This window comes from Megalopta genalis, unplaced genomic scaffold, assembly GCF_051020955.1.
Source record: "Megalopta genalis isolate 19385.01 unplaced genomic scaffold, iyMegGena1_principal scaffold0037, whole genome shotgun sequence".
In the NCBI taxonomy this organism is placed as follows: domain Eukaryota; kingdom Metazoa; phylum Arthropoda; class Insecta; order Hymenoptera; family Halictidae; genus Megalopta; species Megalopta genalis.
Window position 1 is genome coordinate 857,841 of NW_027476106.1, and position 23,161 is coordinate 881,001.

General features: G+C 38.0%; 3 protein-coding genes and 1 long non-coding RNA gene across 10 annotated transcripts in view; 2 read left to right on the top strand and 2 right to left on the bottom strand.

Annotated features, from left to right (window-relative positions):
- The window catches only part of wdb (serine/threonine-protein phosphatase regulatory subunit widerborst), a 65,583-nt gene extending 59,621 nt beyond the window's left edge, over positions 1-5,962 (top strand). For all 4 annotated transcript variants that reach the window (XM_033472103.2, XM_033472104.2, XM_076527666.1 and 1 more), the window contains 8 exons: positions 2,033-2,229; positions 2,320-2,514; positions 2,615-2,745; positions 2,825-2,942; positions 3,026-3,301; positions 3,503-3,732; positions 3,829-3,983; positions 4,218-5,962. In XM_033472103.2, coding sequence (XP_033327994.1) covers positions 2,033-2,229; positions 2,320-2,514; positions 2,615-2,745; positions 2,825-2,942; positions 3,026-3,301; positions 3,503-3,732; positions 3,829-3,979 — 1,298 coding nt within the window. In that variant the 3' untranslated portion in view covers positions 3,980-3,983; positions 4,218-5,962. The remainder of the gene's footprint in view (positions 1-2,032; positions 2,230-2,319; positions 2,515-2,614; positions 2,746-2,824; positions 2,943-3,025; positions 3,302-3,502; positions 3,733-3,828; positions 3,984-4,217) is intronic.
- A 1,534-nt stretch (positions 5,963-7,496) lies between these two features.
- On the bottom strand, positions 7,497-8,566 carry LOC143261114 (uncharacterized). Its single transcript, XR_013035326.1, has 2 exons — positions 8,489-8,566; positions 7,497-8,429 (listed from the first exon to the last, which is right to left on the bottom strand). It is a non-coding gene; the product is annotated as an uncharacterized LOC143261114 (long non-coding RNA).
- A 1,326-nt stretch (positions 8,567-9,892) lies between these two features.
- Positions 9,893-11,156, top strand: COX5A (Cytochrome c oxidase subunit 5A). The gene is made up of 2 exons (XM_033472241.2): positions 9,893-10,218; positions 10,729-11,156. The coding sequence occupies exons 1-2, from the start codon at positions 10,011-10,013 to the stop codon at positions 10,983-10,985; spliced, it is 465 nt and encodes a 154-aa protein (XP_033328132.1). The 5' UTR covers positions 9,893-10,010; the 3' UTR covers positions 10,986-11,156.
- Positions 11,157-11,299: 143 nt separating this feature from the next.
- On the bottom strand, positions 11,300-23,153 carry ewg (DNA-binding protein Ewg). 4 transcript variants are annotated; one of them, XM_033472062.2, is made up of 8 exons: positions 23,020-23,153; positions 20,964-21,243; positions 19,577-19,701; positions 18,903-19,328; positions 18,510-18,809; positions 17,893-18,033; positions 17,624-17,771; positions 11,300-15,660 (listed from the first exon to the last, which is right to left on the bottom strand). In XM_033472062.2, exons 2-8 carry the CDS (start codon positions 21,139-21,141, stop codon positions 15,329-15,331), a joined length of 1,650 nt encoding a protein of 549 aa, XP_033327953.1. In that variant the 5' UTR covers positions 21,142-21,243; positions 23,020-23,153; the 3' UTR covers positions 11,300-15,328. The 4 variants fall into 4 exon arrangements, with proteins under 4 accessions (XP_033327953.1, XP_033327952.1, XP_033327955.1 ...); XM_033472061.2 differs by lacking the exon at positions 23,020-23,153 and adding an exon at positions 22,497-22,850; XM_033472064.2 differs by lacking the exon at positions 23,020-23,153 and adding an exon at positions 22,497-22,845 and having other exon boundaries at positions 20,988-21,243.
- Between the last annotated feature and the right edge of the window lie 8 nt (positions 23,154-23,161).

The window sequence follows — 23,161 nt, forward strand, 5'->3', positions numbered from 1 at the left end:
TAATTCCTCTCGTAGTTGCCGGCATGCTCGCGCATACTAATCCGCCGAGCAGTTTGGAGGAATATTATATATTTATTATACATATAATATTATATATATAATATATTTATAATATAAATACTAATCCGCCGAGCAATTTGGAGGAATGTTATATATTTATTATATATATAATATCATATTTATAATATATTTATTATATATATAATATTATAAGAAACAGAATTTCGTTCCTTAATTATTTGGAAATAATAAATAATTTAACCTCGTTTGACGTTCTTCTATATTCTATAGCAATCTGACAGGTATGGTTGCCTGTGTAACAAGCTTTTAGTTTTAGTTTTCGTTTATCAGTATTTTTTTTTAAACGCAATTGATTCATTTCTTTAATAGACGAGAATAAATGACACGATACTGCAAAAGATAATATTTACGAAAGAAGCTTATTCTCCGCTTATAATATTGCCAAGAGTTGACTACACGAATTACCGCATGGCGCTTGTGCGCTCGATTCATAACCTCGCCCGACATAACCTCAAAGGTGGCACAAATAGACGCATATATATGTTACCGGCATAGCATCAAAACATTATGAAATCATGATCACGATATGTCTCTGCATTTACATGTACTACGCGTATTCGCATTGTACGCGAATAATGCAACGATAAAAACAGAATTTATTCGTGTTTGTTTCGATTAAAGAAATCGACGAATATTGTCGTCGAAATTAGCACTGATATCACTCGGTAAATATGTACCGTATTCTTCTTTACCGTTACTTCAACGTAATCATTTTGAAATACATAATGTACGGTATGTATAATTGATATAAAAATAAATTAGTTTCCAACAATTTACGTCACTGCTTACGACCCACAGCTATATTATTCTTGTATTCGCATGAAATTGTGCCAAGATAAGAGTCATCATCCAGGCTAGTGACTCTTAAATTAGGCGGATAATATTCGCGAATCGCGTCAAATGTTAAAAAGTTCTAACGATTAAAATTCTACGGAATTAAACTCGTCCAGAGCAATTATTCAAATCGCGATTTCTAATACTGAAAAAAAGCTTAAGAACGGATTAGGAGCTTACAAGTCCTCGAATTCATTGGAAGCGTGTAGTCAGAAATAAAACTTAAGTTTCGAGACGCGCGAAATTAAATTCTTGCGACCGATTTCCGGAGCAACCGAAAATACGCGTACGATAATGTTGGAGGCCGTGAACTGCACGTGGGTGGGCTCCTACTTTTTACACGTGCATCGAAGAATGCACCATTCTTTAACTGCAATATTATTTAACCTCAATGTTGAGAGGTAAAATTCATGACAGCTCTGCAAATATTTTTATTCAAATTTCACGACTTAATAATTCTATTGTCAACATTTAATTCAATTTTTCTGATCATTTAAACAATTAATAAATTCTTTTGCTCGCCTACGATATGCGAGTTACGAAATAAAATAGAAAAGATCGCTGCTCAAGGTTATGTCAAGGTTATGTTATGTCATAAATATCCAGAATATTTGTGAACTACGCGTCCGCAAATTATTTTATAATTTTCGCTCGAGGATTGTTTTTTTTATTAGCGCGAGAAATATGTTATAATATCGGCGGTATTATCGTATTATCGGTCACGTCGATCCGTTTTGATAATGGCGTAGTAGGTCTCGGTATACCGGTGTCCCGATTTCTATCTGGCCCGAGTGTTCACAGTCGATCCTCAGGATTTTCTACCGCGATCCATAGACGAACCCAAAAATAACTCTCCACAGGCCGGTGATCATGCTATAGCGAGATTGACGCGCCTCGTAGGTGGCACAACTGGGTGATTAATATCGTGAAACGGTATATAATCAGGCTACTAATCAGCGAATAATGATCTCCTACGACGAATTAACAGATTTGGGATGGCTGGGCGGATGATTGTGAAATGATCGGTGGCCATCGAATAATGTAACAACGAGAATTAATCATTGAACATCTTATCCTAGAATCGAATTCACATGAGACCGTTGTTGTTGTTTTACAGATGTCCCACCATCAGAGCAAGAAGAATTGTTTATCAGAAAGCTACAACAATGCTGTGTGACATTCGATTTCATGGACGCGACAGCTGATCTTAAAGGTAAAGAAATTAAACGTAGTACACTTAATGAACTGGTCGAATACATCACAGCTGGCCGGGGAGTCCTCACCGAGCCTGTCTACCCGGAGATCATTAATATGGTAAGTAGATTTTCAAAACCGCTACCCTAACTCCTGGCTCGATGAGAGAGACCGCTTTCACTACAACCTTTACGTTTGTCTGACCCACAGATTTCTGCAAATCTGTTTCGCACATTACCACCTAGTGAAAATCCGGATTTCGATCCAGAAGAGGACGACCCAACACTGGAGGCGAGTTGGCCACACCTTCAGCTAGTTTACGAATTCTTTCTACGTTTTCTTGAATCGTCAGATTTCCAACCTACGGTTGGAAAAAGAGCTATCGAGCAAAAATTTGTTCTACAGGTACGGATCACGTTTTTTTTATACGTATATATTTATAGCCAACATATTTGTCAGTCGACAAGTATTTCTTCTAATCGATGCTTTTATTTTCCATTTCCAGTTATTGGAGTTGTTCGATTCTGAGGACCCTAGGGAAAGGGATCTGCTGAAAACAGTTTTGCACCGTATTTATGGAAAGTTCCTTGGTCTTAGAGCCTTCATACGCAAACAAATCAACAATATCTTTTTGAGGTATGTGTATGTATTCATGCAACTATAGAGTTATCTGTTCGACGAGTCGTTACTAAAATGTTTCGTTGTTTTATTACAGGTTTGTGTATGAAACGGAACATTTTAACGGTGTTGGGGAACTTCTTGAAATTCTGGGTAGCATTATAAATGGATTTGCTCTTCCCTTAAAAGTCGAGCACAAGCAATTTCTGGTTAAGGTAAAAACAGTCGACGTAAAAAGCTGCTCTATGTAACGTATCATTAAATTTCCATGTTTGCGTAATGATTTCTTGTTCCACAGGTGCTGCTGCCACTACATAAAGTGAAGTGCTTATCATTATATCATGCACAATTAGCTTATTGTGTGGTACAGTTTCTTGAAAAGGACGCTACCCTAACAGAACCAGTTATACGAGGCCTCCTTAAGTTCTGGCCTAAAACGTGTAGCCAGAAGGAGGTAATGTTCCTTGGAGAAATTGAAGAAATTTTGGATGTCATAGAACCTAGCCAATTTATTAAAATACAGGAACCTTTGTTCAGGCAAATTGCACGTTGCGTGTCTTCACCGCACTTTCAGGTGTGTGAATCGAAATAATGATTTAAATGCCGCGATTAAACTACGGAACTTCAACAAAGTAAAAAATTCGTGAAATCGTTCATAAGATACCGGCGCGTGAGTCGTCAAAATTGTATTTTCTTTGAACGTACGAGGATCCGTAGCCTAATGACAGCAAGCAACGAATCCAGCGAATAATTGTAAACGTTAACCGTGTTTCAGGTTGCTGAGAGAGCATTATACTTTTGGAATAATGAATACATAATGTCTCTAATTGAGGAAAACAATCATGTTATAATGGGAATTATGTTCCCGGCATTGTATAGAATTAGCAAGGAACACTGGAATTCTACAATTGTAGCCCTTGTTTATAATGTTCTTAAAACATTTATGGAAATGAATAGTAGGCTCTTCGATGAACTTACTGCCAGCTATAAGTCTGAAAGGCAAAAGTAAGTAGTGTGACGGCTGCGCCGATTCATTACCACGATGACCGGGTGTGCCGATATAGTTGTCGCATTATCTATAGAAATATTTTGTAATGTTAGAGAAAGGAAGAGAGAAAAGGAGAGGGACGAAATGTGGAAGAAACTGAACGAATTGGAGGTAGTACAACGTAATGCTCTTACAGCGACCTCCAGTTCCTCCAACCCTCCAGTTCCTGCCACTACCGCACCTGCGACACAAGCCCGCCCCTGAGCTGGTGAGTAACATCTCCGCTCGTCGACTAATTTGCCTGCGAGAGAGACGTCCCGGTAATCTGTAGTAATAAAAAAAAACGTGTCTGAGACCGCTTCAGAAGTATCAAGAGAAATAAATAAATAAACGAACGAAAAGAGAGGCAAAAAAAAAGAATAATAAGAGAGAGAATTGTAAATGTTTTTCCAACGAGCCGAATAAAATAAGTTACAAGTACGATAATCATTTTTTATTGCAGGTGGAAGTACACTACCACGCTGCCCGATCATTAGTCCTTAGTTTACGTCGATTGTCCATATACTACATGCAAAAAATTACTGTTGTTAGCAAAAGCAAAGTGTCCCACAAATGGCATTCTTGACGTAATCGTAATTCCTTTTTAATTAGTTTAACCGCCCGGAAAACGGGGGCGCGAGCGGAGAAGAAAGAAAGAAAAAAAAAGTCTGCGGAGGAAGCAGTGATATTCACGATATTGTTCATTGATAATGATGATGATTATAATGATAATGATAATGATAATGATGATGATGATGATGATACGATGATACGATGATGATTGATGAGTTCTAATATTTTTATTGTGTACATTAATTTTCCACGTTTCTTTTTTTTCCTTTTTTCTTTGACAGCAATGATTTCAGTTGTATAATGTACTCAGTGTCAGCACATAATACTAGGATGTTAGTCCCTTCTTAACCCTATAAGGTTCAGCTGTGCTCGGTAGGAGGAGATGATCAAGGTGTAAATTCGAGTATAGATGATGTATATCGTTATAATGTTAATTTTTTGCATGTGACATTCGCGCTTCGGTTATTAAACGGCTGAGTGTCCTATCACGACTGACCCACCTTACTCTGATTCTCGCCTCCGACGGAGCCAGCGGGGGCGTTGTTTGAAATGTATCATATATTCGTATTAATGATAACGATAACTATAACAAAACATAATAAAATTAGGTAAATATATATAAATATAAATATATATATATATATATTGTATACATATATATATATATACATATACATATGCATATATATATATATATATATATATATATATATATATATATATATGATACAATATATTATAAAAATATAGTAATATTGATGATACGACAAGTCACACCATTCACACATACACGAAATTACACCAAACTGTGGTTAACACGTGTAACGTACAGACCGATGTGCTACAAAAAATACTAACAATTACGCTGACTGCATGCCCGCAGCAAAATGGAAAATAAATTTTTTCATGGAGGGTGAGAGCCGTGACCCGATATGCGACAGGCATATCAAAAAAATGAAAAAAATGAGAATAATAATAATAATAATAATATTATTGAACAATAAGGTTTAATTCATTGAAACAAGAAGAAAACGTAAAAATATATGTTGTTTTATAAATAAAAAAAAGGAAAAGCTCTATAAATAATAAAAAAAAATAAAAGAAGCGAGAGGGGCAAGTATACAATAAAGAAAAAAAAATTTAATTGTACCAAAATATCCATTGCTTATAAATATAATAAATAATAGAGATACAATTGCATAAGATTTATTCGGAGCTGTGCTCCCACAGGCCACCGCAGAGACGTGGGATCGTTTTTAAAGTTTCTTACCATTGCATAATAAATAATTAAAACAATAGTAGCTCTTAAAATAAATAGGTGGTTAACAAAATGAGTGAGTGCTTGCTCATATTTTCATGAAGTAGCCGAGACGAGACTTGTTACATTTTTTTAATTCTTTTCTTTCCATCCTCTTTTTGTTTTCTCTTGTGTCGGATATATATTGTTTACCTCGTTAACTCATAGTACACTTTGTTTACGAATGTACACACTGTTTATCTCCACTTCATGAAAATTAGTTCAAAGGTAAAAATCGAAGTATATAATTATTGTAAATGCTGTAATGTGACTCGAGAAGAACAACATAGATAAAAATTCATAAGAGTTCTATACGCATAAATAGACACTTTATTAAACGAACGTCTAATTTATTTCTACTCTCTGGTTGTTTCTTTTCTTTTGTGTCTGTGATTCTATTCTTTTATTCTTTCTCTCTCTCTCTCTCTCTCTCTCTCTCTCTCTCTTTCTTTCTCTATCCCTCTCTCTCTCTCTCTCTCTCTCTCTCTCTCTCTCTCTCTCTCTCTCTCTCTCTCTCTTTTTCTTGAAACACTTTGCTTAGTCGAACATCAGTAGATCGTTAGAGCTGTTTGTCGTGGCCTATTTTTTTTTCTTTCTTTTTAGGTTTACGCAAAGACAAATCCCACTCCTCCCTTCTTCGTACGATGGTATGATAGAGCATTTTTGATAATTAATTATTACGTTCTGGGCTAACGTAGGCTTTTTCAGCGCTGTTTCAAGTGTACTCTCTCTATAATAAGGGATTCTTGATAATATATATTAGTATTTTTTTATATACTGTGACAACCGCATTTGTACGACAGCATATGATTACAAGATTCGGATGAAAAAAAAAATAAGAAAGAAAAGAACGACACACGTTTTGCAAAGCAAAGATATCGACTTCCGCACAGTTTGCGAAAAAGCCAAAAAAAAAAGATGGAAATTATAATCAAAAAGACTAGAACAATAGAGATTCTACGAATACAAAACGCGCGAGCTACACTGTGATAGTCTATCGTACACGTATTTATCGTTAAAACGCAATCATTAGCGATTATTATAAATTAGATTTTCTTTTCCTCTTCCCCCCACTACCTCCCTTTACGCAAATCGATGACCCAGCAAACCTCACTACATATTTACGATTAGTACGAATTATGGTGACGAACATGATTTCATTGTGTATATATATATAGATTTAATAGATATATACTTCAGATACTCGTATTAATCACTGTTTAGAAAGGAGAAAACAGAACAGTTGTACAGTTGATTTTAGAATGTAAAAAAGAGTAACATAAACGAAAGTTGATTAATTTATCCTTTGTCATATTAAGCGTAAGAGTGACTAGCTTATTCGTATAATAAATCTAAGCGCAGTATAATTAAAAAGTAAGATTATTAATTCTTTATTTATATACATGAGAACGACTATACATACAGGCAAAAGCAATAGACATTTTCACGAAAAAAAAAAGAAAGAAATCTAATCGTACGAACGTTCAACGAGTTATCTCATTCTCTACGGATCTCTCTGTTCGATTAATTCAAATTCATAAATTAACTTTTTCCACGTTCAAGACTATTTACGAGAGAATTTAGTATTTTTTTTTTGATTCCGCATGTATTTATATAGCTACAGAGATGCAACGATACATATATATATACAACTCTGGTGCATCAATTCTACAAACAAAATAAATACACGCATTAAATATGTTTTGATTTCATTTTATAATACTAATATGTATACTAATTGTCGAGGTAGGTTATGATTTACGTATAAAAAAATAGAAGAAGCAATACAACCAACATGTACGTGGTCAAAATAAAGGAGAAATTTTAGTATGACTTCGTGCAAACAGGAACTTCAAAAAATACAAAAAGAAATTAACAGAAATTATTTTTATTTGTCATGTTCTTTCGCAAAATAGTTAATGCGCCTTAGGTATATATCCATAATGTATTAGCAGACGAGTTTAAATAATTTGAAGACTAATATTATTTAAATATATATATTATATAATATATTATACAAAATTATTTAATATTATTTAAATATATATATTATATAATATATTATACAAAATTATTTAATATTATTTAAATATATATATTATATAATATATTAGAATATAAATTTTTACACATTTGCGACGAATAGGAAGAAAATTTTATTTACAAAAAAAGGTCGATTACGTTGCTGCAATCTTGACAAGATAGCTCATACAAATTAAAATAACTTGCTTTTGAACCTAATAATAACTAAAAATGAAATAATTAACTTGCTTTTTGAAAGCAAGTCTGTGTTTCCTTCCTCTTGTGTGTTGCCTTTAGTTCTCTATCATGAACTTCGCAATGACAAAGATGACAACAGCAAATTTCAGCCGCACCTCGTAGGTAACGAATTGTGGACCAAGCGGCGGTGGCGTGTCGACTGCCTCATCAAAATCAGGATTCATAAGACTTGGGCCTGAATTTGGTGTTCAAAGTTTTCTTCATCTAGTCTGACAGCTTTCCGTCGTCCGTTACCGGCGACGTGAGCATCGTATCGAATAAATAAATAAATAAATCTGGTACAAGTGACGTCGCAAAGCTCACATCGTAGAGTGAGGTTTGGTGGTTATGGCCTCCTTCTAACGTCTTCGTCCATTCAAATGCTCGCGACGCGTCCTGTTCCTAATCACAGCCTATCTCACAGCATCGCAATAGCGATGTAGGGACCTTGGGCCGCATTGCCGTCATCCATCCCCCTGCAGCGCCAAATGTTTACCGCGGTTAGCGTCGCCAACTATTTGTTGCTCCTGAAGAGTATGCTGTGCTCTGTGCAGAATTAGATTGCTGATAAACAGTACTGTAAAACTAACGGGTTTTTATAGTACCATAATATAGATTCCTGAGGTGATTCGAAGCAACTTTTTCCTTAGCGAAAATCAGAGGCGAGATTGTTTGGTGCGAGACGGCCGAGCCAATGAGCGGAACCGGGCTCCGCGCGCTCGTTGGCTGGGCCGCCGCGCGCCAGTCGAGCTCGCCTCTTATTGGTCAGTGTTTTTCGTTGATAACTCGTAAACGAAGCCTCGGAGAAAATTTTCGCAAAGGAAAAAGTTGCTTCGAATGACCTCGGGAACCTCTCATTTCCAGATTACGACATTTTCGGGACACCCTGTATATCGGTGTAGTACAGTAATGGGAAATGAGATCTACCTCTCTAAGCCGGCGAACACGTCCCCATCATTTTTTTACTGCGCATCCAATTCACAGTGGATTCTGTCTCGGCAGTGAATCATTAGCCAATCAGAGCAAAGAGAATTTTTATACCGACCTTCGGTAACGGATCGAGCTGCGGCCTAATTCTGCGCAGAAGTAGAACACATTATAGTGTATCTAGTTTACGAAATTTTCGCGGTTACATATGCATCTTGGCAACCAGTGGCACGAAATTAATTTTACTAAAACTGAAAACTACTTTGGTTAAAACCCAAAGCACTCCTAATTATTTCATACATCAGACCTAAAGCACAGATAATCATAATCACAGTTGGTAACGTTTTTTTTATAATTAAATTCATCTACGGGCACAGAAACATTATAACCATCTAGCGGTGAAAAGTCTGAATTAATCCACTTCTACGATAAGAATTGATATACGAAAAATCGGCTAAAGTATGGTAATCGAGGAGTTACAAGAATATTTTGACGATGCGGTATTACGCAGAAACAGTTTATTTGTCGTAGAAAGTAAAGAGAACAGACGATCTTTGCCGCTTTGGAGGTCAGAAACGGTGTGAAAGCTGATATGCACCATCTCTGCTCTGTAAAATATGAAAATAGCGTTGTCACACGTGGTGGCAAAACGTGGAAACTTGTAGACAAAATTACCAACAGTCGATTTTGGCTAACAGTTTGAGCATAATGCCGCTAGATCAATTAGCGCTGTACAGAGCCCCGATCGGAGCTTCGAGTTTTAACCGCAAGAGGCGCCACCATCGATCTTCAGTCATAGAAACGATTACGTAACCATCACTTTAAGCATTTTATGCTTACATATATATTACGAGACCGTGTCTATTATGACATAACTATTGACTTTCATACCACGTCAAGTCATAGAGGTATTATTAGAATGATGAAAAGTTCATTATTAAAATTTAGAGCACGTCAGAAATTCATATTATGTACCTATGTCGTACGCAGTTAGGCGAAAACTATTTCCACCGTCCGCGAACTTGCGCACGCATGCGCACTGGAGATCAAAATATCACTAGAGTGTCGCTTCTATAACGATCGTCTGTGACCTGTGCTTCGGACGAATTCCTGTCTTCACACTCAGGTTTACGCAACCGTCGTCTGCTGTTCGCTTTCGGTCGAATTCTCTGATCTTTTCAATTGGAACAACACTCAAAAATGTTACGTTTCACGGGAACCCGTATCCAGTCCATCGTGAGGAATCAAATAGTGCCACGCACCGCGGCCATCGGAGTGCAGAATGTTCGTGCCTCGCATGACGAGCCGGACGAGAACGAAGAGGACTTCAATCAAAGATACACGGCTTACCTGAATCGCCCGGAAATTGATCACTGGGAAACTCGTCAAGTCATGAACTCGTTGGCCGGTTAGTAATCGGATATTCATTTATCTCGATCTGTCTTTAAAAAGCTTAAAATGGAACTCCATGTCAAGGTTATCGGAATTTATTGTGTACCTTTCTTTAGGTACGTACGTACGTACCTTTCCTCTGCGAAGAGATTTTGAATCCGTTCCAAATTCATCCACTACCGTTCACGAATTTGTAAAAATTTCTCTACTCCGTTTTATATATATGTTAAGATGTTCACAAGTTAAATGGAATCCATTGTCAAACCAATAATAAATCATGCACACAATTTTCATAATACAAGCCTATATCTTCTGGTAGTTTTAGTTGCGTAAAGAGTGTAACGTCTTTGGATTTAGTATCGGCAGCTTAATATTGGAAGCGTATGGATGCAACGTTCAACGTATCATTACATGTAGGCTGCAATGTCGTATAGTATTATCGCTCGCTGTCAGTTTTGTTTCCACACTTAGCGAGGTTTTCTGTTCAGGTATATCGCCATATTATTAAGATTCTGCTATTTTTCAGGAATGGACCTGATACCCGACCCCACGATCATCTGCGCCGCGATGAGGGCTTGCAGACGATTGAACGACTACGCGCTTGCTGTTAGGTTCTTGGAAGTTGTAAAGGACAAGTGTGGAAACAGACTCAACGAAATCTATCCGTACATCTTACAAGAGATCAAGCCTACTTTGGAAGAACTGGGCATAAACACACCGGAACAGCTCGGCTACGACAAACCCGAATTAGCACTTCCGTCGGTATACGAAATGTACGGCTGAAGCTGCTATGGAAAGTTTTATATTTAAATACAAACCTAGTATTTATGTATAGAAAAATGCCTTTCGTACGATTATTCGTAAACAAGAAAGAACTGTTTTAAATCAGGAATAGAAGGTACTTCTGTACATACTTGTTACCATAAACTGATTTCAATAAACGATCATTGTTAATTCGTGTGTTGCCTGTTCCTTGCGCGAAGCACACCAGTAGTCGAGTGAAGGAAACACGTATGAGAATTGTGTACGTTCTTACAACGCTTTCGAAGATGTTCTCTCTCTCTGTTTTTTTCTTTTTTAGAATTAACAAAACGAAATGATATGTATGTATTATATTTTAATAGCAACTTCCATTGGTTCTTTGAGTTGCTTCTAAACTCTTAATATTTTTCAATTTACCAGTTTTCGTCCTTTTTACATCAAAAGTAAACAAAGCGGAAAGGTGACACAACGACGACGTATGTACAAATTACACTTGTAAGATACACAGCGATAAAGTCATGTACACGTACATCTATAATTATCTAAAATGGTATTACACTTCTTCTTCTTCTTCTCCTCCTTCTCCTTCTTGAACGACATTCAACTTAATTTACGTTCTGTGTGCTTTGTTACAAACAAGATCCAAAAACGAAATGTAACATGATCCTTATTACAATCGGGAGTATTTAATATATATATATTACATTCTTTCTGTCCGTGATGGTCACGGATTTAAAAAAAAAGAAAAAAACAAATAGAAAAAGAGAATTAAAAACGATATAACAATTAGCATCTAGTCTTTGCGATCTGTTCTATTGATAATTATTAAATTCGACTACTTTCTTCTATAATGTTATAAAAACCGTTTTTTTATTTTTTGGTATCGTTCGTACTTGGTGTTGGGGGCAGTTTGTTGTTTCAATGTTACGACTCTGCTCGTGACGCACAAACGTCCACGAGTAGAAGAGAGACTGTTTACACACCTACAGGAACTTCATTCACGATATATAGACACGCGTACCGACGATAAACGTTAAATTAAGTAAGTATCACAAGAAAAAAAGAAAAAAAAAAGGAAAAAGAAAAGAATCAACAAAATCGACCCAAGAAAAGCGGATTCGTCCGTCGTACGTGTAGTATGCACACACACATGCCACAAATTCACGCGAGTTAGTATGTAAAGGTACTAATAAAAAAAAGTGTAAAAAATGAATGAAAAAAACGTGAACGTGTAAAAATTGCCGAGCGAAAACAAACAAACAAACAAACAAAAAAAAAATACGATCAACATTCTGAGACCATGGCGGTCGTCACGATCAATCACGCATACCCTAGCGAGACCGGAAAACCGCAACATTGAAACAAGATTGCACAGAGAAAAAAATAACGCTTTTTTCCTAACTTTAGAGATACAGTATAAAAAGTGAGTTGGCATTTAAATGCATGGAAACGTTCGCGATCTTCCTTTTTTTTTATCCCTTTTCCTTCGTTGATAACAAAAATAAATACATTCTCCTCGTTTCTCTTTATCTGCAAATCAAGATAAAGAACAGTACATGATTCTTTCCTCGTGTTTCGATAGTTTGTTTTTGTTGTTGTTCTTTTTTTCTTCTTGCAACGTCGTTCAGAGAAAACGGAATGGAAAGACTTTTTTTTTAATTAATAAGACAGTCTCCGCGTTCGTTGAGAATTATATAGTGTTCTTTATATAGACAGAAGTAATTCATCTAATAAAACTGTATGCGTTAATGCGATAAAAAAAATCAATCGCGTCGTTTGGTTTTTTTTTTCTTTCGTGGGTGTGCATCAAGACTTCAAATCCGTACGTTCTTATTTTTTTTCAAGAAAAGAAACGATAATCTTATAGCCTATTTGTACCCGTCAGAAATGCTTAAATTTCTTCCTTTTTTTTCCCCCTCCGTTTTACCGCCTACTATCGATAATATGTAGTATTGTTTACACGTCGCTACTTCCGTCGGGAAATCATTCAAACGTTTTACTTTTTTTTATAGCTCGATTCGTCCGAAAAAATAGGCTACGCGCTGCTGCTCTCCTTTTCGGATCAGCATGATAGCCGGATAATTCGTTTTCGTCAACCTAAAAAAAACATTCAGATCATAATATAATAACGATAATAACAATAATATCGCCGAATTCGCTTTTAAAGAAAAAAGTTAAAAAAAAGAATTCTTTTCACCTATGTGACGCACCTTCTTTCTCTTATTCTTTTTTTTTCTTTCTAATAAATATTTCTGAAATTCCAAATAGAGTAAAGAGGCATCATCTTGTTCGTAATGAATTTACATTATTACGTTTCGCAAGCGATCACAACTCGCTGGAAATGAAATTCGCATCATTCGGATCATCATCGATTTCACAAAATTAATTTATATATATATATACACTCTGTCTCTTTTTTTGAACTGTACACGCAGAAATGTACTCGCGGCAAGTCGAAGACGTAAAAACGATTAAGAGTCACTTTTTATATACGGTCGATTACAGAAGCGGCTTCAAGGTCAATGCAATTTTTCAGATAAATTTTCACGGATTCGTATGGTCCATTTTAAACGTTTGTTTGAAAATTATTCGGTTCGATAAGCGTTACAGGAATCCACGACGACTCATGCTAAGAATCTATTCAGAGAAAAAAAATGAAATTGATCTTGACGTCGCTTCTATAATCTCAAGTATAACACTCAAGTGTAACCACGCTTTTTATACAGTCGATTACAGAAGTGGCTTCAAGGTCAATACAATTTTTCAGATAAATTTTCACGGATTCGTATGGTCCATTTTAAACGTTCGTTTGAAAATTATTCGGTTCATTAAGCGTTACAGGAATCCACGACGACTCGTGCTAAGAATCTATACAGAGAAAAAAAATGAAATTGATCTTGACGTCGCTTCTATAATCTCAAGTATAACACTCGAGTGTAACCACGCTTTTTATACAGTCGATTACAGAAGCGGCTTCAAGGTCAATTCAATCTTTCAGACGCGGATAAATTCTCACGGTCCATTTTAAAACCCTTTGCACTCCAGCGGTGACTCTGAGGCACCATTAAAATTGTTACATCACACGTTTCAAGATAATATTTATATTACAAAAGTATAGATGTAAAAAATCGTTAAAAGTCTAATTGCTGTACAAGTTGCAAGGCTAAATTTCATTTGCATAAAATGCACTTTGTCATATAAAATGGAGATACCATAAGTCAGAAAAATCAGTTTAAATTTACAGCTAAAATGGCTACGAGTGTAAAGGGTTAAAAACATTTGTTTGACAATTATTCGGTGTTAAATAAGCGTTACAGGAATCCACGACGACACATACCAAGAATCTATTCAGCAAAAAAAAAGAAAAAAAAATGGAACTGATCTTGACATCGCTTCTATAATCTCAAGTATAACCAACGCGATAATACCAGATCATTTTGAAGTTAGTAACAATTTTGTTTACATGTTTGATCGCTCGCGAGACATTCGGCTGCGCATTCGGTTAACAAAAAAAGTACACCGTATATTGTTATATACATATATAACGTAAGCAGAGTGTTTCAGCTAACTGGGATCATCTCGAACATCTACGCTTCATCTATCTATCTATCTCGAATAGAATAGACATCTCGGCGATTCCATTTAGCCGGGACACCCTGTTTACATTGTTCGCGCGTTGTCGGTTTATCTCTGGTAAAATAATTTAACAGAAAAATCTGAAATTTCTTTGGTATATCGATCGCTATCTCTCTCTGGACACGACACTAAAGGACTAGACGAACGTGTGTGTGTGTGTGTTTCCCCGCGTCCGGTCGCTGGACTTGAATTCGTATAGTTTTAAATTCCGGTCCGCGGCGGCTATACAAACGAGACGCCTCGCCGATTCGTCGCGCGTCGAGCCATGATTAGCAGCCCCTAATAAAATTAGTACTATCTTCGAGAAATTCGAATTACAAGTGAATACTTTTCTAAGTGTCTACAATGAATCTTGAATACAAATATGATTACATCCATGGGGGGAGTCCCGACCCGTATAAGTCGAAACGTAATTCAGTCATCCTCGCTTCTTTCTGTTTTTTCCCCAGACAGACTCGCTAATCCGTTCGCTGTTCACAACAGCCAGGACACACTACACAATGACTCAAAAAAGACACAATCATTTTTTGCCTTAATATTAACAACACGTATCTAATACTCTCACTCTTTCTCTTCTCTCTTTCGCTCGCTCTCTATTGTTTTTCTGTTTTTCTGTTTTAAACACCACTAAATGTACTCTCTCTCTCTCTCTCTCTCTCTCGCTCCTCCTTTCTTCCGGTTGTTTTCTGTTCTCGCTTTTTTTTCTCATTAACTATGTTAAAAACGCTTTATTCTGGACTAGAGACGGTTTGTTGTTGCTGGCTATCCTCGTCCTTCACTACTTCGGCCTGCATGGCTTTGGTGAGGACGTTGGCATCCTTCAACGATATCACTTGTAAAACTTGATGCTCGCCGGCCGCGTTAATCATCGTCATCGGATGACCCTGTATTGTGACGGCCTCGATGCTGGTCTCCCCGTTCCCCGGCTCGACCTTCGGTACTTGGACCATCGGCGTGACTACCTGCATCGTGCCGTCGCTCTGTATATTGGCGACCATTGTCTGATACATACTAGCGGATACCGGTACCGTAATTACGCCCGACACCGAGACAGGATAGCCTGAAACAGAGAAGCAACTGTCCTGTGTTCTGCCCTGTGAGACCAGGCACCGTTCTGTATAGCAAACTGGGAATTACTTCGAGGACGAGAGCGCGCGGCCAACGCGAGAACCGCAGTTGATAATTATAAATAAATATATATAATATATATAAATATAAATAAATATATAATATATATAAATATAAATAAATATATATAATATATATATAAATAAATATATAATATATATAAATATAAATAAATATATATAATATATATATAAATAAATATAAATAAATATATATAAATTTTATAGAATGTACTCTGCTGGGTACATTCTGTTGTCACAGTCCAGACTTGTGCTATCAGTGCCACCAGTTTACGATACAGCCGCGTGAATGGATTGTCTACAATTTAAGGTACAATTTACCCTGACTTCGAGACATTCGGTATGAAAAATCAAATGAACAATAAAGAACGATTCTATGTATATTAACAGGGTGTACACTGAGGGAAAGCCGTGAATGCACGGTTGTTATTTTTTCCTTTTTTTTGAGACGATACTCGCGCGTTTCCCTGGAACACCCTTTTAACAGATAACATCGTTAAGAACGCGCGAAGAACATAAATAAATAATCCACGCTCTACGCTCGCGAAAAGAAAAAGATAATAAGGCATTAATTAAAGAAGCAACAGATGTTTAAGCCATTTGTGTGACGAGATTCGAATCGATGAATCATGAACCGATTTTACAAAATACATGTGTATGTACTTTTTCTGTCTTTTCTTTTCTTTTCTTTTTTGTTTTTCGTTCTTTCTATATGAAAAATAAATGATAAACAACACGCCGATCAGCGCGTAGGGAGTAGCTTAAACAAAAGCTGCAGACTACAACTATAAAATAATAAAACATCAACAAAAAATACTCTATGTACAGCAGTTTTATTTCTCCTTGTTTCTTTGTTTTTTTTTGTTTGTTTTTTTTGTTTTGTAATTAAAGTAGATCACCAATCTTCGGTAATAATGGTAAAGTGGTGTGTTGTTTCATAGAGAACGGGGGACAGGTTTTGTCGCGATCACGAAGTGACGATACCTTCCTCTTTATTTCAAGGTTAAATTAAAAGATCTTAAGAATCCATGCGAACCGCGATTTTTAGACCGTTTTAACGTTCACAATTTTACACGTTCCGGAGTGTCACACGATGTCTACGATCCTTTTATTCTTTTTTTTTTGCTTTATCCTTGCAGAGGAGTAACAAAACTATACATCTAAACACCTCGATGTACAAAAGAGATACGTCGTGGTCGAGCGAATTAATTGCAACGTTTAAAAATAGTATGTACATGCGTATACATTATTTTGATAATGAATTGTTCGGGTTCATTTGCAATGAATCATCTTCTCTATTAAGAATATAAAAAAGAAAAAGTAGCATCTCAGGAAAAAGAGAATAGTCCGATGTACGGGAACACATACAAAAAACAACAATACAATATCGAGAGCAATCTGCGTATCGGGTCTATTAAGACACACTCTTTCCACTTTCCATTTTATGCGACGTTTCAACGTGCTTCGTAAAAAATAAAAAATAAAAAATAAAAAAAAAAAGAAAAGAAAAGGATCAGGACAATATTCTTCTGTACACTTCGAACGCTCCTCCGAAGATAATAACGAAACCGTGGGTGTACCATGGATTCTTAAAAAAAAAAAAAAAATGAAATTAAGACAAAGCTGTGCATAGCTCCTCGAGGTGTGAAATTGCCGTTATTATGTACAGTACCAAAAAAAAAACGAGTGATTAAACTAATTCGACATTCTACTCTCGTTGTACACGAAGTAGTAGAACGGTGTAGGTAGTTTCTTGAACGGAGCGTAGCAGACAGCATGCAAAACAACAAAGGATCCTGGGCCAGTAAAAACGAATTCACTGCTCAAGTAGCTCCTGGCCGGCGACGGTGCAGAGCCTATAGAAAACTGTTTTACCGTGTCCGTCTTCTCCTGTGAGAATGATCTGACCGTCTTGGCCTAATGTCGCTTCTGTAACACTGTTCAGGTCGACAGCGACGCTAGTACCCTCCGCGCTACCAGCCACTTCGGCGAGTGCTTGAACTTCCCCTTGACTCGTGTGAATCTGAGCACGAAAAATATCGGTTCTTTAAACGATTCTTGAACAACCCTGGTACTACACTGTCCCAAATACAACAGCATATTCTTCAGAATATTATGGACAACTTAGCATGCTGAGAACTTACGGTAGCAACGCCTTGCACTTGTGCTGTTGTGCCATCCGGTAACGTGATTATTGGATTATTTGGATCCACTTGGATGATGGAGACAGTGCCATCAGGGTTCGTTATCGTTTGCAAAACTGCCGTTGGATATTGGGCTGTCATCTACAGTAAGAGACAACAACGTAAGTGGTGAGAACAACGTTCGTGAAACGGTTGCTATTAAAATTCTTGATAAAAATAAAACGTGCTAAACGCGAACGAAAGAAAAAAAAGAATGTAAAAGTTTCGCGGGACATAACTGAACGAAAAAACGAGAATAACACGTGTAAAATGCGCGATAACAGCAGAAATAAAATACAGATCAAACTCAAATAAGGGAAACCAAACACATGAACATAAATGCGAATTATGTTCAAAAGAATACGTTCCGTTTTCTAATCTTTCTCTACGCACGAATTTGAAGAAACGCCATGACTACGTATAGCTGGCCACCAGTCTACGATCCGGTAACTTTTTGTACGCTCGAGCGGAAAGATGATTGTGTGCGTGCATCTTCTCGATTGCACAGCTATCGATCATGTTGCTTCGTTCAATTTCTCGTTTTTTTTTTTTTTTTAGTACACTCTACCCACTCCCACCTGGGTGGCAGTGGCAAGAGCTGTAGGAGACGCGGCAATGATTTGTGCTGGCGAAGAGTTTCCCTTAGATGAATCCGTGCTGCTCAGGCGAACAACTCCCACCGTCTGTTGTTGTTGCGATTGGCCACCTTGACCCTGGGTGGACGAATGTGACGGATGTGAGGAGGAATGAGGTGTCGACTGTTGTATCAGCACGTTCGACTTGTCGTCCTCTTCGCTGAACGCGGGTAGAAGATCTTCTCTTCCGTGAAATTTATAACAGTTTATTACAATTTGCCTTAATGCGTGCGTCCAAGAAATCTAAAAAAAGTGAAGATATTATATTAATGAACATGAACCGAGAGATCTAGCTTATTGTGAAGGCAAACGAGGAGAGAGAGAAAGCTCACGAACCTTTTGCTTCTCGTCCTCGGATCTTGCGTCCATGCGAACGTTTGCCCATGGTAATTCTTTCGGCCACCAGGGTGGCCGTGTGCTATCCCTGCCCCAGCCGGGTTTACCCCTACCAGTAGAATACTTCAGCATCAAGGGAATGAACGCCCTGAGCTGAGCTTGTGTCATTTTCTCCACAGGCGTGGGTATCCCATCTATTATGAGAGGTGGTAATTCGTATAAGGATGGATCGTCTTGTACTGGAGGTGGAGCTTGTTGCGCGAGCGCGCTTTCAAGTTCTTCCATAATAACATTCCTTAAATTCTTTACTACATCTTCTAACGGTTTCGCTCCGAATACTTTATAACTACTGTTTGGCTTTCCAGGCGTGGCTACTAGCACCACCGCCTGCTGTCCAACTCGCGTTGCGAATTCATCTATCGTTTGCTGCAACAAGAAAGTCCTCTTTTGAGAAAACAATCGGATGTTAAAGGCTGCGAAGGATTCGAAGTATTTTGTATCTCTTAATAGTTTTAACTATCGGGAGCAACATATGTACATACATGTGTCTATGTAGTAATGTTTTATTTAATGCTTCCTTCTGGGTTACATGTGACTTCCGCTTCTTAAATTAATCCTTAAAACTAACGCTTAAACCTAACGCTTGGAAATTCTGTGAATGGGGGCACACTTACTCTGAGTTTCCTCAGAAGTCTGTTTTGTTGTCTCTTCCTGATGCTGGGATTCGTTTCAAAACTATGAGGTCGTTTCCTCTTTTTCGCAGACACAATGGCGGCGGCTGCGGCTACGCCAACAGGGCCTAAATGTGCAAATTATTAATTATATGTTTTCCAATTCTCCGATCCCACACCAAATTAGATGTCAGTAGAATGTAACGAAACTATTCCGTTACGTTAAAATAGTGATAGTTTATAAAGATCCGAAAGCGTTGTTTAAACAAACGTTTTACATACATTCTGCTGACATAATGATACATCTGTAGTACATTCAAAAACATATGAGATGCGAAAGCGGTAGTGACATGAAACGTGCGTAGCATATCCAAGAGTATAATCATGATTGTTTAAAGTATGATATAGCGAAAGATATACTCTTGGATACTTTCTTGATCCAGGTGGAAATGAATATCTACAAACTAATTGTATCTTTCTAAAGTATTCAGATACTCGAAATAACAAACATACATTTGCTAAGTAAAACAACGAATAGACATTTTGGTGATTAACTTGACCTAACATGAAGTAGTTACAATGAATGTTAACGAACACACAATAGAAAAAAAACGATATCAAATAGACTAATGCAAATGATAATCACATATCACATAGAGATGTTGCGAATATAAAAACAGTGTTTCCATATGAGTAAGATTTTAAAAAAATGTAAAAGCAAATTAAAATACAGCACACAAACAATGTAAAATGCATTCGGTGGTAGTGCCTTTGCAGTATGCTTCTATTCTGCATTGCTTCAAAAAGTAAAATCAAAATTGTGAGAAATGATAATAAATTCATGCTGCACTGTCAATGACATAGATATATATAAAAACGAATAACAAACTTCTGCATAAAGTAGAATAATACGTAAAGGAAAAAAAAATATGATAATACTATTACAGGTTGTTCTTGTTCAGATTTACTTTTTCAGATCATCCATAATTACCAGATTGGATGTATCATTGGCAGGCAGTATCCACTTCTGTATCTTTCCATTAACCATAAATCAATAACTCCAATTCTATATATACACATTTCCCCACTAACAGTTTCAACAAGTAAATTAGCAAACAGAATTATATAATATACAAGCGACAAGTACATTGAACAAAGTGAACTCTAATGAAATTTTCATTAATCACACAGCTAATCCAACACTTAATTGTACCAGCAACTTCACTCTAGAATCTATAGGTTTTTCCAGTAAGCTTTCCCCTTCTTAGTTTCGTATGAATCATTCATTTAACATCATTGGTGCACCCTGCATGTTACTCTTTTACTTGCAAATGAGAATAATTAGAACATAAATAACTCAAAAGGTGAAAAGCAAAAAAATGGAAATCACCATTAGCGTGTTTGATTTGCCAACCTGCAGCTGCTAGCTGGGCCGTAACATCATCGTCCATGGCAGCTGTGAGTAGGTCGCCTTCCTCATAGGTCTCGGATCCGCTACTCGGCTCATCGTCGTCGTCATCTGAAATTCTGTCCATCGTGCCAGACTCTGCGTTGGGCAGAGATACCATCTTCTTATCAGCGTCGCCCGTCTTATCCTCTGTCGTATTGGAGTGTTCCAAAGCAGGTGTTGGCCTTTGATAGTTTTAGTTTCTTTTCTACATCACCTTCACCTAAATGAAAAAACGCGAGTCTATGTTAAAAAACAAGGTGTGACAAAACGGACGTATAATTTATAGATACATAGATCCATTTATTATATATAATTTATTGTGTATAATTTATATTGTAAATAATTTTCTCTTTTTGATGAACATGGGAAAAATTCAAATCTAGATACTCAAGTGGTTATTTCCAATTTTTTAATACTTAAGTAGTAAAAGTCCTAATCAGAACCATATGTCTCTCACTATAGTCTAAAAGCCTTCTCAATTTGAATTACATTACTGATTATCTAGATACATATAGTAATAAGATAACATAACTGAGTCATACTCAGAACCTTTAGCATCTGTCCCATTTACCATATCACAGTATTCCCCTATCATAACAATATTTGGTAGGGAGCAGCTGAAACTATTCAATGTTCAGAACTATGCAATAAGTGTATTCGAAATTAACAATGAAAACTAAAAAAAAACATTGAAAACTTTCAAATGAGTTAACAATGTAAACACAGTACAAATCATACTAGATCTATCCTATCTAAGAGCTAATTGAATAGGACGAAACTTTGCGTAAGTAATGAGCAATAAAAACAAAAAATGATCGAGGTAATGTATCGCCGAGAAAAGAAACAAAAAACATTGAAACATACTACTATGATAGTGGAACATAACAAACATCGAAGGCTCGAGTATGCTTTTTGAAAAAAGGACAACAATGAAATCGTGTCGGAAGCGTTTCCCGCGCGTATGGTCGGGAGGCAAGCACGCATCCTCGCGCGTGAGGAACACGCGGGAGGAGGGAGAGAAGGCTCTCGAGAGCTCGAAGCAGAAGAGGAAGGCGAACCATGAATGTGAATACGAACGAGTACGAACGATCACGAACGACGGTCTTCGACGACGTGATCGTGATCGAGGATATCGGTGAACCGTAAGGGAAACGCGTCCGATCGGCGTTGAACTCGTCATAATGACGGAAGCAGACGAAAGAGGGAATCGAATGGAAATTTAGCGAGGGAGAGTTAAGAAGGCCGGCTAAAGAAGCGTGGCTCGGCAAAGAGCGTGACGAGACGGAAGAGAGAGAGGATGCGCCAAGCCGCGCACACGGCGCGTTTGTTCGGCGATACGTTTGGGGGGGCAATGAAAATGCGCAGGGCACACGCAAAAGAGACCACCTCCGGGGCCGCAAAGCTCATGACCGCGGTGGTACCGCGGTTGAGCCATGGAGCAGGCCCAGTGAAAATCGCGAGTTGCGTACGCACCTTGTGTGTCCCTCTGAGTGGTCACCCGATCAGGGAGGGCTCAGGGTTTCGCGTCTGCGGGGAGGCCGCCGCGCCGTCGGCTACGCTCTCTCACCACGCCCTACGTTCGCGCTCGCGTCTCGCGGTCGCGGTCATCTCGCCGCCCGTGTCAAAGCACCCGCTCTCACCCGCACACCACTGCCACCGTGAGCCCGTTAGCCACGCGACCGCGTTCGATCTCACCGGGCGTAAATCGCGTGCAGGTCGCGCCGCGCCGCAACACGCACAACAGCCGCCATAGACACCATCGCCAGTTTTCGTGCGGGCGACCGTCGCCGTATCGATCGGCTACCGCAGCCCTCCATCTCCACCACAAACAAACGCGGCAGGCCAGGCGGCCATTTTGAGCGAGCCTGCGCGGTGCACTCCAAGCAGACGATGCGAAATTGCCCTTATTTCGCGACCGAGCGATGTCCGCGCATCGCCCGGCCCCTCAACCCACGCTTAGCCGCTAATAACAAGCGGAGAACTTTTCACCACTCACCGATTTCCCGTGAGAATCCGCGAAATTGTACCACCGTCCACGGAAACACGAACACCATATACATGTATACGGGTCTGGAATAACGTGATTGGCGGCCGCGTTCGGGGTACGCGTCATGGCGTCCGCTCGATCGCCGCTCCGA

Coding starts and splice junctions, on each gene's coding strand:
- COX5A (XM_033472241.2), top strand. CDS start 10,011: ATGTTACGTTTCACGGGAACCCGTATCCAGTCCATCGTGAGGAATCAA. Junction 10,219..10,728: donor AGTCATGAACTCGTTGGCCG/GTTAGTAATCGG, acceptor GCTATTTTTCAG/GAATGGACCTGATACCCGAC.
- ewg (XM_033472062.2), bottom strand. CDS start 21,141: ATGGTATCTCTGCCCAACGCAGAGTCTGGCACGATGGACAGAATTTCA. Junction 18,810..18,902: donor CCGAGGACGAGAAGCAAAAG/GTTCGTGAGCTT, acceptor CACTTTTTTTAG/ATTTCTTGGACGCACGCATT. Junction 17,772..17,892: donor AAGTGCAAGGCGTTGCTACC/GTAAGTTCTCAG, acceptor TTTCGTGCTCAG/ATTCACACGAGTCAAGGGGA.